We start from the raw sequence: 15900 nt of genomic DNA, 5'->3' as shown, positions 1-15900 counted from the left end.
ATATGTGAGCGGTTCAGTTACACAGCTGTTAAACTGAAAATATGAAGCGAAGCAAGCTTTTTTCTTAAATATCCACAACACAGACAAAAAATTGCTCGTCACTACAGCAACAGTAGACTCTCTGAGCTGCTGTGAGCGAGTGGAGGCGGGGCTAATTTGCATATTCATTGATCCGTGTAGAGTTACATTCAAGCTATTTTAAGGCATGAAGAATTTTTTTTTCACTGGAAAAAATGTTTATTATGTCATTTTGGTGATCAAAGATGAGTTTTAAGGGATAAAATAATTGACTACAAGGGGACTTTAATACCCGGGGTTCCCTTTAAGAACAAGCATGTTTCCAACAGCAACTAACAAGCTTGTCTGTACCCAACAGAATCAATGCTAAACTGACTCAACTGAATAACTACTGTTTACTATTGTCTTTTTAGAGCTGATCCACAGCAGAAATGATTCCGTTTGCACCATGAATATTTCCTTCTATCACCACATGCTGTTTGAATCTGTGCTATATAAAGTACTATATAAATGCTACTTGACTTGACTAGATAGGTTAAAACACAGCATGTTGCAGCAACAAGCATGTTGCTAATGACAACAGATAAGTAGCGCACATTGCTAATATAATCGCATACGCCTACCACAAGCATTTTATTGAAAATGACTAGAAGCCTGCGTTTGCAACAGCATGTTGCCAATAACCTGAAAGCTTTAAAACAATGAGCATTAGAAAGGAACTTAGCTTAGCTTCATGAAGACATTCAGAGATTAAATGACAGTGAAATATAGCCAGCAGTGACGTGGATGCTGAATCTTCTCTTGATATCCTTCATCATGCGGGGAGTGCATATCTCATCTGAACTTGTTTTTGAGTCACTCACATTAGTATAACTTCAGCGGGTCTATGTCAATAATGCAGCGATGCGAGAAGCAATGCTAACTTAGTCACTTCCAAATCAGGCAGCTTATGATCAATGCAGCGAATTCGCGTGTTCAAGTTCACGAACTTGAATGAATCTGAGGTAAAATCCAAGTGGGGAACGAATTCCTCTCACTAAATTCCAGATTGCGCAATTCCTAGTGAGATGATGCGGTTTGCCTTCCGAATTCGCCATTTAACTAGCTCCTGAGAAACGCAATAGCTGCTGATAATGCTGAAGGAACTTATATAGGGATGCTGTGATAGGCGTCGTATTCTTATAGGTAGACTTGAGTCACCTGAGAGTCAGCTGATGCGAGCTTGACTGACGTGACCTTCCAGAACTGACGCTAACGCTTGATTTTTGAACTGTCACTGTTGGTATATAATAAAACAAAGATTGCTAAAGTCAACAGATTTTACTAATAGATCTACCAATCTCTGTGTAAAAATAAAATAATGATGCTGCCATCTTTATAAAGTCATTTTTACCCCCCTGTAATCTGGCTCCAAATCTCAGGTGAAAATTGTTATTCTGACCCCTCTACAAAACAGTGGATTACTCAGTAAATATACTTCTGTGACATTTAATATTTTGGTTTTCATCACTATTTATGTTTGTCTTTCTGAAGAAAAAAATATAAACAAAATCAAAAATTTGAGCCAGGGAAGTTTCCAAAATTCAGTTGATTTGACACGGAATGACCCTACAGCAACTTTTACTACTGAAACAAAATCTCTGCATCTTTATTTGCAGTTTCATTCCAGACTCTGATGTTTGTGAAGCTCCACATCGATCCGTCAGTAAACTTTGAGTTAGTTTGATTCTGCTCTGCTTTAATAATGTTCACTAATTTACCTCTGATTCTAATTACTGACACTTGATGAAGTGATAATTGTGAAGTATACTAACTTTATCTGGTAAAGATTTACAAATCATTATAAATGTGTGTTTCAAATGTTAAATTATGTTGTTTATATCTATTAATATTGGTGAAAACCTAATTGATGTTCAGATATGGTGAACACTAGAGTTTTTCACAGCAGAATAATCAAACACATCTGATCTTAATGGTAAATAATGACAGTAATGAACACTTTCATTAACATGTTGATCATGAACACAAAAGCCACGTGATGCATATATTTCACGTATGATGATTTAAAAGATTATAATAGCTGAAATAATAAACAATACAGTTTTAATGCATTCTTTAAAGTTTCAGTCATGAAGGATTGAACATGAAGCACTTCTACTGAGGATCATAATTGTTTGGTTTCTGCCGTTAGAAAACTCTTCCCTGATTGAGTGGATGTGGGAGATTTTTACTCTGTTTTCAAAAGCTTGTTACTAAGAGATTCAGTAGAGATCGCACATTTCCTCATTTCCCATCAGCATTAATTCATTATGTATGTCACAAACCACCTCTAAAATAACATGAATGTCTACTGTTTCCTACTGAAATTATCTGCACAATATCTGTGTCTATCTGTGAGTTTTATACTTATGTGGACTTGAAGCATGAATTGAATCATTGTTTGATTTTGGAGCAGATTTTGGTGAACAAAGTGAGGTGACGGCAGCACTCGTCTCTTCTCCACCTGTAAATCACACACCTGTCATCAATTATCATACCAGTTAAGGACATGAATGGTTGCAGGATATTCATCTTTTCTTCTATAGTTTGCATTATCTGGTGTATCTTGGTATAAACTACTGGATGTTACAGTTTTTCTCCATCGCTTTGACTCATTTTTTTTTAACAATTGTCACAACTGTTTGATGAAACTTCACAACTCTATTGCATGTCTGCTAAATTTAGTAACTCATCCAAAACATTTGATTCATGGTTCAAAACTTAGTTATTGTATTACATGTACTATGAAAATTCAGTTGTTTGTCCATTTTTACACATTTCTTACATGTAGTCATGTCATATATACACATCCATGCCCAAAAAAACAAAAAACAAAACTGATGACAAAACCTGTGGTATTTCTTAGCCTTATGGAAATATTGACTATGACCATACTGCATACATTTCTTGTTCTTGCTGATGGTTAAATACTGCTGCTCTGCTGCCAGCAAAAGGTCATTGTGTGGTACTATATGTAACAGAGTTGTATATATACATTGTGTGTCTCCACTTGCTGAATATAAATAATAAGAAGTTAAATAATCACACTGGAAGATCATTGGACAGAATAAGGGATAACAGGGCTTCCTATTGGCTGGCTGGTTCTTTTTACTGTGTGCGCCTTCTATTGCACTTACCAGTTTGTGTGTGTAAGGCCAGCGGTAAGTCATGTCATTGAAAGCTCTGTAATTGTCAATTAAATGTGTGATATATTAGCGGCAACAACATATATATTTAATATTGAGAAAAGTATTGGATGCTGAAGAGTGTGAAAAATGTGTTTTATTGTAGCGCCAGCACGAGTCGTTGTATATGCTGGAATGGGCCTATATGAACTCACTCTGTTACTTCTGTTTTCTCAGGTACATGTTTTGATTTTGTAAGAATACATTATTTTGAACCATGGGTTGTATATTTTGAATTTGTTCAACTCGATTGCACTTACCAGTTTGTGTGTGTAAGGCCAGCGCGCCAGCACGAGTCGTCATATATGCTGGAATGGGCCTATATGAACTCACTCTGTTACTTCTGTTTTCTCAGTAAATAAATTGATTGGGGCACTATTATTTGAAGAACGAGCTTTATTGAAACACAATGCAAGGAGGAAAAAGAGACCACTTACATATATATATATATATACAAATAGATGACGTTACATATTCCTCATACATATCTATGGTAAATTGTGATTTACAGACATTTGCATTTAGCTTTACAATATTATTGTGAATAAAATGCTGTAATAAAAGTAAAGAACTAGTACATATTTACCTGTTTTCCCTATAAAATGTTTGCACAATTAATGTCACTGTGGACCTGCTTACATTAGGCTGTATTCTCCGACCATCTTCTTCCTTTGTAAGACTATAGTTTGCCTTACGAAAAAGAAGTTTATTCAAGTGTGCTATTAGTATACTTCTTTTAAACTAAAAATACTACTTTTTATATACTTCTCAGAAATATACAGTGCCACTTGAAAGTTTGTGAACCCCTTGCAGAATCTGTGAAAATGTGGAAAATTTTAACAAAATAAAAGAGATAATAATATTATTTTTTATTTAGTACTGTCCTGATTAAGATATTTTACATAAAAGATGTAATTACATATAGTTCACAAGACAAAAAATAGCTGAATTTATTAAAATGACCCCGTTCAAAAGTTTGTGAACCATTGATTCTTAATACTGTGTGGTTACCTGGATGATCTACGACTGTTTTTTTTTTTTGTTTTGTGATGGTTATTCATGAGTCTCTTGTTTGTCCTGAGCAGTTTATTGATTAATTAGCTAGCTTTTTATTTATATATCACATTACAACAGCAAAAGATAAAAGTAGAATTTACACAATAAATAATCAAATAACTGTAAACTATAAGAAATAAATTAATCAATTAACAAGTCTAAATGAATGAAGACTGAAAGACAAAACACATTAAACTGGCAGTAAGAACAATTAAATAAAATTAATAAATTTTGGTTGACAGCTAAATAAATGCTTTCTGAAAGTAATGCTCTGGCTCCATCTAGCTGTCAGAAAAACTACAGTATAACACAGCTGAAATGATTTACTAATAAAACTGAAGCATGGTAAATATAGTTTACTCAAGAAAGCTTAAGGAAACATAAGGAAACTCATCAGTAATTCTCTAAACCAGAGATGCCCAAACTAGGGCCCGCGGGCCATGCCATGAGGGGAGAAATATAAAAAATCTGCTATTGAAGTAGACATGTGTCTTTTATTCAGTAGTACTGTTTATTGCAACAATTAATATGCACAATATTGCTATTGCTACTATTTGTTTCATTGTTTATGTGTATTATTATTATTATTATTATTATTATTATTACAGGGGCTGTCTCTGATTACACGTGCGCTGCCACAACAAATGCGGAGCATCCAAGATCAAGGAAACAAATGCACAAGTTTAATTAAGAAAAATCGTGCTGCAAAGTTTGAATTTATGCATTATTATCGCAGTTTTTAACAAAGTTCATTTTTGTTTTCATCCCTATGCAGTTGCGATAAATGCATATGTGGGAACATTTGGAGAATTAAATTAATCCTTAAAAGATCACAATCTCATTCAAACAGCCACATGATCTTATTCCTAAATGACAATGATTCGCCTGTGTCTATTAAACCTTTGACAACATCACACTGGAACATTCAGATCTGCGTGTGGCGCTGCCACTGACCCAGAGAGAGCAGTCTTTTCAACCACACAGTATCATTATTTCTGTCTTACAAATATTCAAATTATCCCAGAAGTGCTGGGATAAAAGTTTATAGTTCAGATATAAACATTGATGTCTGCGATAGCGATCAAAATAGAGCAAATCACCTTTTTTTTTCGCTTCAAATAACGTTTGTATCGATTGCATCGTTACGCCACCTGGTGGCAACAAATGAAAGTTAAAAAATTTATTTGTCATTGAATCATTCATTCAAGACATTCGTTCAAAAATGTGATTCATCCAGTAATGAAACAAGTGAAGGCTTAGGGGGCTTTCACACTGGGCACGTTTGTTGTGGTCCGAGTCCAAGCGCGATAGTTCCCGGTGGCCCCCGCATCATTAGTCTGGTCTCTCACACTCAACTTGATTCTGTAACAAGGTCCACCTTTAAATAAACATCAACACAACTCAGGTTCGTTTAGAGATTTATTGATGGCTTTACAGGGTTTTTATTACACAGGACACCTTACCCATGAGTTAACCAAGCAAGAGTTGAACATCAAACCACACAAAAGAAAAAAAAAAAAATTGGAGTTAAAGTAAACAAACCAATGACGGCGCCTACTTGAGCCCGCCAAAAGAGGCGGGGTATCGGGCTACACAAGTGGCCGTCTCACCATGGCAAATTGATTTAATTCGACTGAAGCGATGGCATGAGGCATCCCGCGAGTAGCACAGCAAAGTACGCAGTACTCGTTCCGTATCTAAGGGAACCAAGGTTACGTTAGTAACCGAGTACGTTCCCTTTCGATACTACACTCGTACTGCGTCATACGTCTTATTATACATAAGACAAGACACACATGGGGACAGTTCAATCACGCTGTGCTATGCAGGGGGACGACCGAGCATAAGGGCAGAGCACTTGAAAAGGGCTTGCGACAGATACCCATAGGACAGGATAGCCCAGACAACGGGGACTGAAACACTGTAGTCATCCTCCCAAGCCCATAAGCCAAGGCACCAGCGAGGCATAGGATGCATATAGGGGGCTCAGAATATAGTTATACCCGGACATGGTCGGGGTCATAACAGAAAACCATAAGCTAGACACAGCAGTGAGGCTCATGCAGAAAGGACCTGCATCTGAGACGCAGGAACGTCCAGATTATAAAACCTGACAAATGCAGATGGAGAGGCCAGCCAGCTGCCATACAGATTTCGGCGATAGAACGCCACAAGACCACGCCCACGAGGAGGCCATGCCTCTTGTGGAATGCGCTCTCACACCTAAAGGGCAGTGAAGGCCTAAAGAGGAGTAAATGAGTGCTATAGCGTCGACTATCCATCTGAAAAGCCTGGGCTGTAGCTTGTGAGATAGTGTTTAAGGCAGGCTCCCATTGAGAAACCACACATGAAGATCCCACAGCTCGGGTCTGGGATGCCATATCGTTCCTCTCGCTTGAGAGAGGAGGCCCTGGCTCCATGGGTGATAGCTGAGACAGCTCCGAGAACCATGGTTGGGTCCTCCACAGAGAAGCCACCAGGAGGACCTTGTGCGCACCCTCCCTGATTCGTCTGATAACCTGGGGAATCAGAGCGATCAGAGGAATAGCATAAATGTGGAGGCTGGGCCAGTCGTGGGCCAGCGCACCCCTGGCTTTTGAGAAATATATAAATAATTGTCTTCTGAGGCAAAGAGGTCAACCTCTGCCCTCCCGAAGACATCACGAATTTTCTGAACTGTGCGGGGGTGGGGCATCCATTCCTCCGAGGGAAGGTTGCTCCGGGACAACATGTCCGCCCCTGTGTTCAGTACGCCCTGTATATACGCTGCTCTCAGTGAGAGCAGGTTGCATTGGGCCACTCTAGGATGGTTTTCGCTAGAGTGAAGAGGGGCTTTGAAGAGAGCTCGCCCTGGTGATTTATGAAGGACACCACCGTCATGCTGTCCGATCTGACCAAGACATGGTGTCCCACCAGGAGAGGAAGGAAGGCGTGGAAAGCTTGATATAGCACCATCATTTCCAGACGGTTGATATGAAGCTCGCTTTCCGGGCCATTCCAAGGGCCAAAGGCCGGATGGTTGTCACACAGAGCTCCCCAACCCATCTTGGAGGCATCTGTGAAGACAACCTTTGTCTTGTTCATCGTCTCAATTGCCACGCCCTGCTCGAACCAGCAGGGATTCATCCAAAGGGCCAGGGTTGCGACGCACACCTGGCTCACCTTGAGCGAGCAACGACCATGTCGCCAGGCTTGGGATGGGCCCCGTGGTTTCAGCCAGAACTGCAGCGGGCGAAGCAAGCCCAGCTGCAGAGCTGGAGATGCTGAACTCATTAGACCTAGCATCTTCTGAAACTCTCTGAGCGGCAGAGAAACCCCGGGCGTAAAGGGTTTTCACGAGCTGCTGAATGGCCAGAGATCGTTCTGGAGTGACCATGGCCCTCATGTGGGTCGAGTCTAAAATTATCCCCAGGAATGAGACACATTGGCTGGGAGATAACGAGCTCTTTGGAAAATTGACCCTGAGCCCCAAGCACTCCAAGTGGTTGAGGATGATGGATCTGTGAGATATTAACTCCGCCTCCAACTGGGCCAAAATGAGCTAGTCATCGAGGTAGTTCAGTATGTGCACACCTATCTGTCTCAGAAAATAAGCGTCTTTCAGATCCAGTGTAAAGAACCAGTCTTCCGGCGTATTTACGGGAAGATCTGTTTCAAAGTGATCATTCTGAATGAGCGCTTTATCAGGGCCCTGTTCAGATGTCTGAGATCGAGGATGGGTCTGAGACCGCCATCCTTTTTGGGAATGAGGAAGTACCTGCTGTAGAAACCTGACTCCCTCAGCGCTGGGGGAACCACTTCTATGGCTCCTTCGCCAGCATGGTGTTTACCTCGGAACGCAGGACGTGTGCGTCCCTGCTTTCCACAGAGGTTTGGACAAAGGCTTTTGAATAAAGGCTTCAGAAATCGGAGGAAAAGGAGTTTTCCCCATATGCGTCTGAGCGCAGTACGAGTATAGTATCGAAAGGGAACTAGTCCGCCCAAAGGGCCGTTCCCATTCCTTTCGGCCCAATTACAGATTCAAATACCTGGGCGGACTAGACAATATACCCAAATCCAAACATTCAACTCAAATACAACAAGATCAACAAATGGGCTCTGTAGAGCTGAAACACACACATTAAAATACCTTTATTATTTATATCAAGACAAACACCACCTATTAAAACACTTTAGTACTCCAAACAAACTCATAAACAAACTCATACCTATGTCAAAGACCCAAAAGACGGCACATGCGAACCTCTCGCATGTGAACCAATGGACTCCATAGAGCTGAAATACATGCATTAAAACACCTTTATTATTCTTCCTAAACCAAACACCACATATTAAAACACTTTAAGGTTTCAAATAAACTCATACCTATCTCCGAGATCCAAGAAAATCCATATGCGAACAATTGTTCACGTGAACCGTGCCTTGTTTCGAACTAAAAGGCCAGTGTGAAAGCACCCTTAATGAGCGAGTCAGTTCTTTCAAACCGATTTTCCAAAAGACAGATACAAAGGTGTGTCCTTATAGGCTACTGAAAACTCAATTATGTAGTAATTTCCTACTTTTCATTATGAGGATAAAATCTGGATGTGGCTGTATAGATAGTGGATATGAAATGTATTAGCATTGGTCGCGAATCCATCGCATTTTAGAATGATTTCTGAAGGATCATGTGACATGGAAGACTGGAGTAATGATGCTGAAAATTCAGCTTTGATCACAGGAATAAATTACAGTTTACAAAATAGAAAACTATTTTAATCGGTATTAATATTTCACTGTTTTTACTGTATTTTTGATTAAATAAATGCAGCCTTGGTGAGCAGAAGAGACTTAAACATTAAACAAACCTCTGAACGCTCGTGTGTGTCTGTGTCCGGTCTGCATTTCTCTCGTCCGACTGTGACGCTGACGCTGCTGTGTCCGGCAGGGAGAGTGAGAGAGAGTCAGTGTTTCTGAGGGGAGTTTCACTTCAGTAGCAGCGGAGGAGCCGATAAAAACACAACACAGAGATTCCCTTTATAAAGACTAGCGAAAACGACTCACACTTGACACGGATTCAGGAGCATAAACAAGCACATCAATGCTGCTCATCCCGGGCCGGGCTTTGCTTCTCTCTCTCCTCCTGACAGGCTCGCAGGTAAATGTGTTTGTGTGGAAATGCGACAGCTAACAGTGAACCTCTATCTAGTCAGTGTGCTGGAGAATAACTCGCGATGTTTTCCGCACAGAAGCGCTTCAGTCGCGGCACTGATGCAGATACAGCGAGATAGTGATGGAGGAAGCGCCTGGGGAAGTTAATTTTATTATGGCGTCATGAAAAATGTATATTATTGTCAGCGATTGTCAGGGGACTGAAACTTTCATCTCCCTTCAGATTTAAAATCACTTGTTTCACACCCACTTTGATGTGAAACATACTCAGTTTTGGGCCTCTAAAAGTTATACGGATAACATTAGCAGGATTGCCAAGTTTACGACTGTTACAAGAGTAAATGTGTGGTAAACTGATATTAGGGACACTGTGAAACAATCCAAACTGACTTTAGTTTAATTGCTGTCTGAAATTCAAAAGTAAAATCAGCGGTGCCAAAGTTTCAATTACTTTTTCTAGTTATGTAGGAATTCCAGTGAAGAAAACATTCATGTCTATTCTCAGAAAAACATAAAACACAACAGAACTAACGTTACTGTATATAAAATCTATTCACATGAGCACATTTAAACTAAAGGGTTTGTACTCTCATTAATTTAATACCTTACTCCACATAGGAAGAACAGACATGCCAACTACTTACTGACCTGATGCAAACATGTAGAAGAAATTCGATTTGAAACTCTATAAATCCAGTGAACATGACAGAAATTATTGTTACAATTAAATGAGAACAAAGATGGTGTAATACCAATATCAAAATCATGAAAAGAGAACATGTTTACTGTGTGCCTCTGTCATTCAATCAAATCAATCAATCAATCAATCAATCAATCAAAACAGCGAGGTTGCTGAAATGGCATGAAGGAGACCCAATATTAGTTTATTTGTCATTAGCAACAAAACTGTAGTAGGCTAACTGTGCCTATTAAGGGGTTTCATTTCGCATGTTATTTTCTTAAACTATCTTGTGCTTTAAACAGATTTTAGTCAGAATACGACTGCAGTTTCAGGTTAATCTCTTCGGCTTTATTACCTGAATAATCTGAATGTGTGAACAGCAGGCACTAAAGCATGAGGTGATTGTTTGTGTGTTGATGAGTGTTTGTTGTGTTTTGTAGTTTCTGGATGCGGAGGACAGAGACAGCGGTGTGTGCCGGCCGGGTTTCTCTGAGGATTCATACACCACAGTGATTCCTGAAGCTGTGCTGCTGCCAGGACAGCCCGTCTTCACCGGTAAACATGAGACCTTCAGACACACAACGCTGTTCCTCTGTGAACATCAGCTCGTACAAACTACAGCCATGTGACCCTGTTCGAAAATTCATATCAGTCACACACAAAAGGGTGCGCACGTTCATTTAGTGCAAGGAAAGGTGGGACATAACTGTGAATACAAGTTAAAACAATGAAAATCAGTGACTGCATTTTGGAAAAAATAAAATAATGTGTAAATAAAAGTTAAAATAATGAATTCTAACATTGAAACACAACATCTAATATGTATATATAAAACACGAACAAATACAAATATAAGTAATAAATACAAATGTATGATCTTTTTTAATTGCTTTGGTTTTATTTTCTCAAGCAAGTAGTTTTAGTACTAATCTCACAACAAAAATGCACTCAAACAGTTCAGCATGTTTTCAATCACGTCAGTACAACACTCAATCACAAAGTATTCTTTCATCTATATGAATGTTTAATTCACTGTAACTAAACTAAATTAACTAAATAATGCTATTACTGTCAAACTCTGTTCTCATGCTGTCTAACACATTTATCTCTATAATTTAATCCAGATGACGGTTAATCAGTGAATCATTTGGTACATCTATATATTTCTACAGATACAGATTCATTCTATAGAACTTGTTTGTAATTTCCAAATAGACAAGAGTTAGTGAGAGTATTTAAAATTCACCACTTGCTTGTGACTAAAAATAAATAAAAATAAATAACGTTTTGACAATATGGTCGGCAAATGATCAAAGAGTTAAAGTTGTTGAGGATCTGGAAAAGAAGTTTAAAAAAGAAGGTTTGGAATGAGATTCAAAATGACAGATAAAATGTTTATTATATCCTTGGCACGATTCAGTAAATCAAAGAAGACCATCTTATCCAGACCAAATGAACCAAGTGTTATATAAATATTTGTTATTTTTGACCACCAAAAGTTTGCCTACATCTTCTTAATAGTTTAGGAACATACCATGAGATCTACAAATTATGCAAATTACTGTTCATGTTTTTTTCCTGCTTTTTATTACTTTGTTGCTTTGTCTTTATTTTGCTGCTGTTGTTGTGTTTGTTGTCCTTGTCAGTTATTTGTCATGTGGTTATCATTCACAGCTAATCTTTAATGTAATCTTTATTTGGTTGTCATCAGTAATGTAATTTATGTGTTAAATGTGGGGACCATATCCGACTGAGATTCCCGGGAGCATTTGTGGATCTGTTGTGTGCTGTTGTGTGGTGATTATGATACTGTTTTCAGTCAACACGTGTCTCATCAACTAAACTCAAGCTCTCTGGTTAGACATCAGTGTTATATGGAAACATTTATATTTATCCATCTCAAAGTTTGTCATGTTCATGGGATCTGTTAAAGTAGCGGTTTCTGTTCAGATTTTTGTATGCTCCATACTTGCACCTATCTGCCGTAACTTTTGGACATGACAGCAATGATCAAACTGTTCATAACAATCCTGGAAATCCTGTATGCAGACATGCTGAAGCGGGCAGTTTTGACTTCATTTTTCTACAGCGGAAGGATATGGATCATGTGTTTTACAGTCTATAGTCTAGATGGTTACATTTTGCTACCTTTCTTCCTGCTGCTGTGACTAAATTCAGCCAGAGCTCTCACTGGGAATGAAGGAAACTCTGAAAAGATTTAGACTGGCTAATGGAATAAATGGGTCAGGTTGCTTTATAATGATTTACAGGCAGAAGTAAAACATAATCAAATTAAGTAGGTATATATGCCATGGGTGTTCATTGTCTCCTTTATTATTTTTGTTTGCAGTTGAACCACTTGCAATTGCAATTCAGAATAGTTCAGATATGAAAGGTGTAACAGTAGGTGAAAAGGAACAACACTTTTCTTTTTTCACAGAGCAGTGCAAGTTTACAGGCTTCTATTCAAACATGTAATAATACAGCGTTAGGATATTTTTTCATGCTCTACAGTTGATAGCAATAATAGATAACAAAATAGTGCCTTGTTATTATAAAACTCATTATAAAATAAATTATTAATCATGATTACTATTGCCGACTATCTTGAAGACTGTAAATTTCGCCGGCGAGAGGCTGAGTAGGGGAAACTAACTTGTTGGACACGCTTGCTTGCAGTGATCACAGATCCAAAGACTTTGTTTCTAAATTTATTTGCACAAGAAACAAACAAGATCGTGCATCCAATAATGCATCCAAAAGTCATGATAAACTCCATTATTAGCTTTAGCAGTCAGCAAAAATAAGCTTTCCCCCGTCACCCCCTCTCTCCATGAACAAACACACAGGTGAACACAGGATATACTTTTACTACTTCCGCCACCACCAGGTGCAGTAATCACCATAAGTGACCAAAAAAAAATGTATTCAAAATAATAAAACTATACCTGGCTCCTACAATTACTCTCATTTAAATTTATATATATATATTGTATTGATTACAGTTGTGTTGATTTAAATTGTATTGAGTACACTGAACACTACTTATCATTAATATGACATCTGGTAATGCATGGTTAGGGTTAGTGCTTTGTAATTTGTCTTTACATTAGATATTTTATGAAAAGCAGTAAAGTTACAAATGAGACAAAGATTCAGATGCAAATGAAAATTCGTAAACAGATAGACCACAAAGAACGATATCCGTCGTCATTTTTTTTCTTTTTCAGCCATTTTTTATCTTTGAAATGACTAAACTCTGCAAACCGCTTTACATTATAAAAATGCTAAAATCTTAAGAAGCTTCTCTCAAAAGCTAAAATCTAAAAAAAAAAAAAAATCTTAGTATTAATTCCAATAATTCCATTTTTACTCTGTATTGTAGCACAGAGGTCACACGGACAGCATGTATTCACCAACCATGATCGCAAACAGTATGGTCAAGAATCATGTTTGGATTTATTACAGTTGATCACAGAGAGAGAAGGTTTGCTCGCAAATTAGTAGCAGCAGATGTCATGAAGGACTGGCTGTATGACATTTTCATTCCAGCAGAATTTTACAGTCAACATGGCTAAACTCCAACATACATGTTTGTATTCACATCATCAGCGTTTTATTTATTTATTTATTTTTTTGCAGTGCAGAGAGAGCGGGAGCTCATGGTTGCCACATTGAGAAGATTAAGTAAAACGCTGGGCAGAAAATGTATCCTTAAGAGAAAAGCTTTGGGGTATTTATTCTTTTGACATCTGGCAACCCCAAACAGGAAAGCTAGTGGAAGCTTGTTACCAATGCAAGATAATGTGAATGTCTAAATCTTTTTTTTTTCAGTACAAATAATCAGCAGGGCAAATATTGCGACGTTTTTTTTAATTAATCAAGAGAAGCAGAAATCGTTATCACAATTAAAATAGGATTAATCATGCAGCCCTATGTATAGAGAAGGTATACTGATGTCATTTCAACAGCTGTGGGAAAATATCATCTCCCTTTATATAAATTTACAGATTAGGAGTTTTATGTACTCTGAAATGAGAACTTTTTCAGAACCACCATTGTCAACCATAGAAAATCACACTTTAAAACACTTATAGTAATTGGAAGTGTCGATTTATCCTTGTTTTAAAATATATACTTTTAGAGGGATCAAAAGAAAATTCTCTATCTTATCAGCATGGAAGAACGATCTTCAGAAAGATATTCCTAAAGAAGAATGGAGAGAATCTTGTCGATTTGCCCAAACCCATCGCATTAACACTAGAAGCAAATTACTGCAGCACATATGGCTCTTCAGGGCCTACATTTCCCCTGTCAAATTTTAAACTTATGAAAAGCTTGTTTTTCTCTATAAATGTGCTAGATGGGCATCTTTGTCCACTGTGCTGTCTTTGCTTTTTCGGTGTCTTGCTGCTTTTTAAGCTCCTCGTGCATGATCACAGTGAAACTCTGTTCAGAAGCTCTGAGCGTCTGATGAGAACAGCACAAACAGAGGCTGAGGATATTGCTTAGTCAAGTCAAGTCAAGTCAAGTTTATTTATATAGCGCTTTTTACAATGTAGATTGTGTCAAAGCAGCTTTACATTGATAACTGGTACATTATTTGGCTGCACAGCAGCTCTTAAAAGAATAGTGTCAATGCAGGCAGATCAAAGCACTGTTGAATATCAAATGTCAAGTCAAATGTCAAGTGTCCCCAACTAAGCAAGCCAAAGGCGACAGCGGCAAGGAACCGCTTGTGCATGTGTGGTCCTGTCCTCATTCGTTTGTTGTTTAATTGTTGCTCAAGGGACATTAATAAAGTTGTTCCTGATGAATTCCTGCTGTAGTTTGTTGGAGTCACATTCCAGGTTCATGTGCTCATTGAGACAGTTCAACTGCAGAGTTGCTCTAAAAATATGTTGCAGCCGTGTGTTCATGTGTCCTGTCACTGGAGAATGTAATGGCGCTGGTCAGTCTCATAAATAACAGATTATCTAATCGTTCATTTGTTTATCACAGAGAGGTGGTTATTAATCTGACACAGGGCTGATAATGGAGCACTTTCAGTGGGTGTGGGTCGACAGTCACATGAAATACGACACTTCACAAGGCTGAATAAAACAGAATAAAGAATAGAAATACCGTAGAAATTAAATGTTGACTTTGTGCACTGGTATTTCTTGAGATAGTCCGAGGTTGACAGTGTTGTCCATGACGGTTATTCCTGACCCCACTGACTAGTGCTTTGATTCTCAGTTTCTTTTAATGATTTAAAATACTTTTGTGAAGATGCCGTGTCCTGTGGCGGAACATGCCATCAAAAACATGTTAATTTATAAATGCCAGTATATACATATATATATATATATATATAGTGCACAGGTTATTTTGGGCATGATGATGCAAGCATAAGATTTAAAGTTCAGTAGATGAGTTTATTTCTTTCTAAACAAAACAATTTATCATATTAATGTGTGCTAATAATTATTATACATTATATAATGTTCATATATATGTTCATATACTGCATAAATTGATATATTGTTCCTAAGCATGTTCAGTAATATTTCAGTTTTTGGCCTTCATTCCTATGTTTATCCACGGCTCAGTGTCTGTCTCCAACGGACTAGAGTATTATTATAATTCTCTCAGACAAACGTGTTCTCTTCATTAAAGTGAAGGGTGATCAGATATCACACCCTAGTCTAATATATACAGCAACCTTGGTTATTGTGCTTTGGGTTAGAGAAAATATTCTCAAAACATGCTGCTTAAAATGCAATATAA

The 15900-nt window shown here is 38.0% G+C and overlaps 2 protein-coding genes across 5 annotated transcripts in view; one reads left to right on the top strand and one right to left on the bottom strand.

Moving 5' to 3' along the window:
* LOC127505046 (ovarian cancer G-protein coupled receptor 1-like) overlaps positions 1-9271 on the bottom strand; it is a 120551-nt gene extending 111280 nt beyond the window's left edge. For all 3 annotated transcript variants that reach the window (XR_007927554.1, XM_051880308.1, XM_051880317.1), the window contains exon 1: positions 9146-9271. The gene's annotated coding sequence lies outside the window, so the exon portion shown is untranslated. The remainder of the gene's footprint in view (positions 1-9145) is intronic.
* Positions 9228-15900, top strand: part of LOC127504911 (cadherin-2-like) — a 61973-nt gene continuing 55300 nt past the window's right edge. For both annotated transcript variants that reach the window (XR_007927516.1, XM_051880062.1), the window contains exons 1-2: positions 9228-9435; positions 10572-10686. Coding sequence is in view for 1 of the 2 variants with exons in the window: in XM_051880062.1 (XP_051736022.1) it covers positions 9379-9435; positions 10572-10686 (172 nt within the window). In the remaining variant the exon portion in view is untranslated. The remainder of the gene's footprint in view (positions 9436-10571; positions 10687-15900) is intronic.

Source organism: Ctenopharyngodon idella, chromosome 2 (assembly GCF_019924925.1).
Source record: "Ctenopharyngodon idella isolate HZGC_01 chromosome 2, HZGC01, whole genome shotgun sequence".
Lineage (NCBI taxonomy): Eukaryota > Metazoa > Chordata > Actinopteri > Cypriniformes > Xenocyprididae > Ctenopharyngodon > Ctenopharyngodon idella.
Note: the sequence above shows the minus strand (reverse complement) of the source record. Positions and strands in the feature narration are given on the sequence as shown.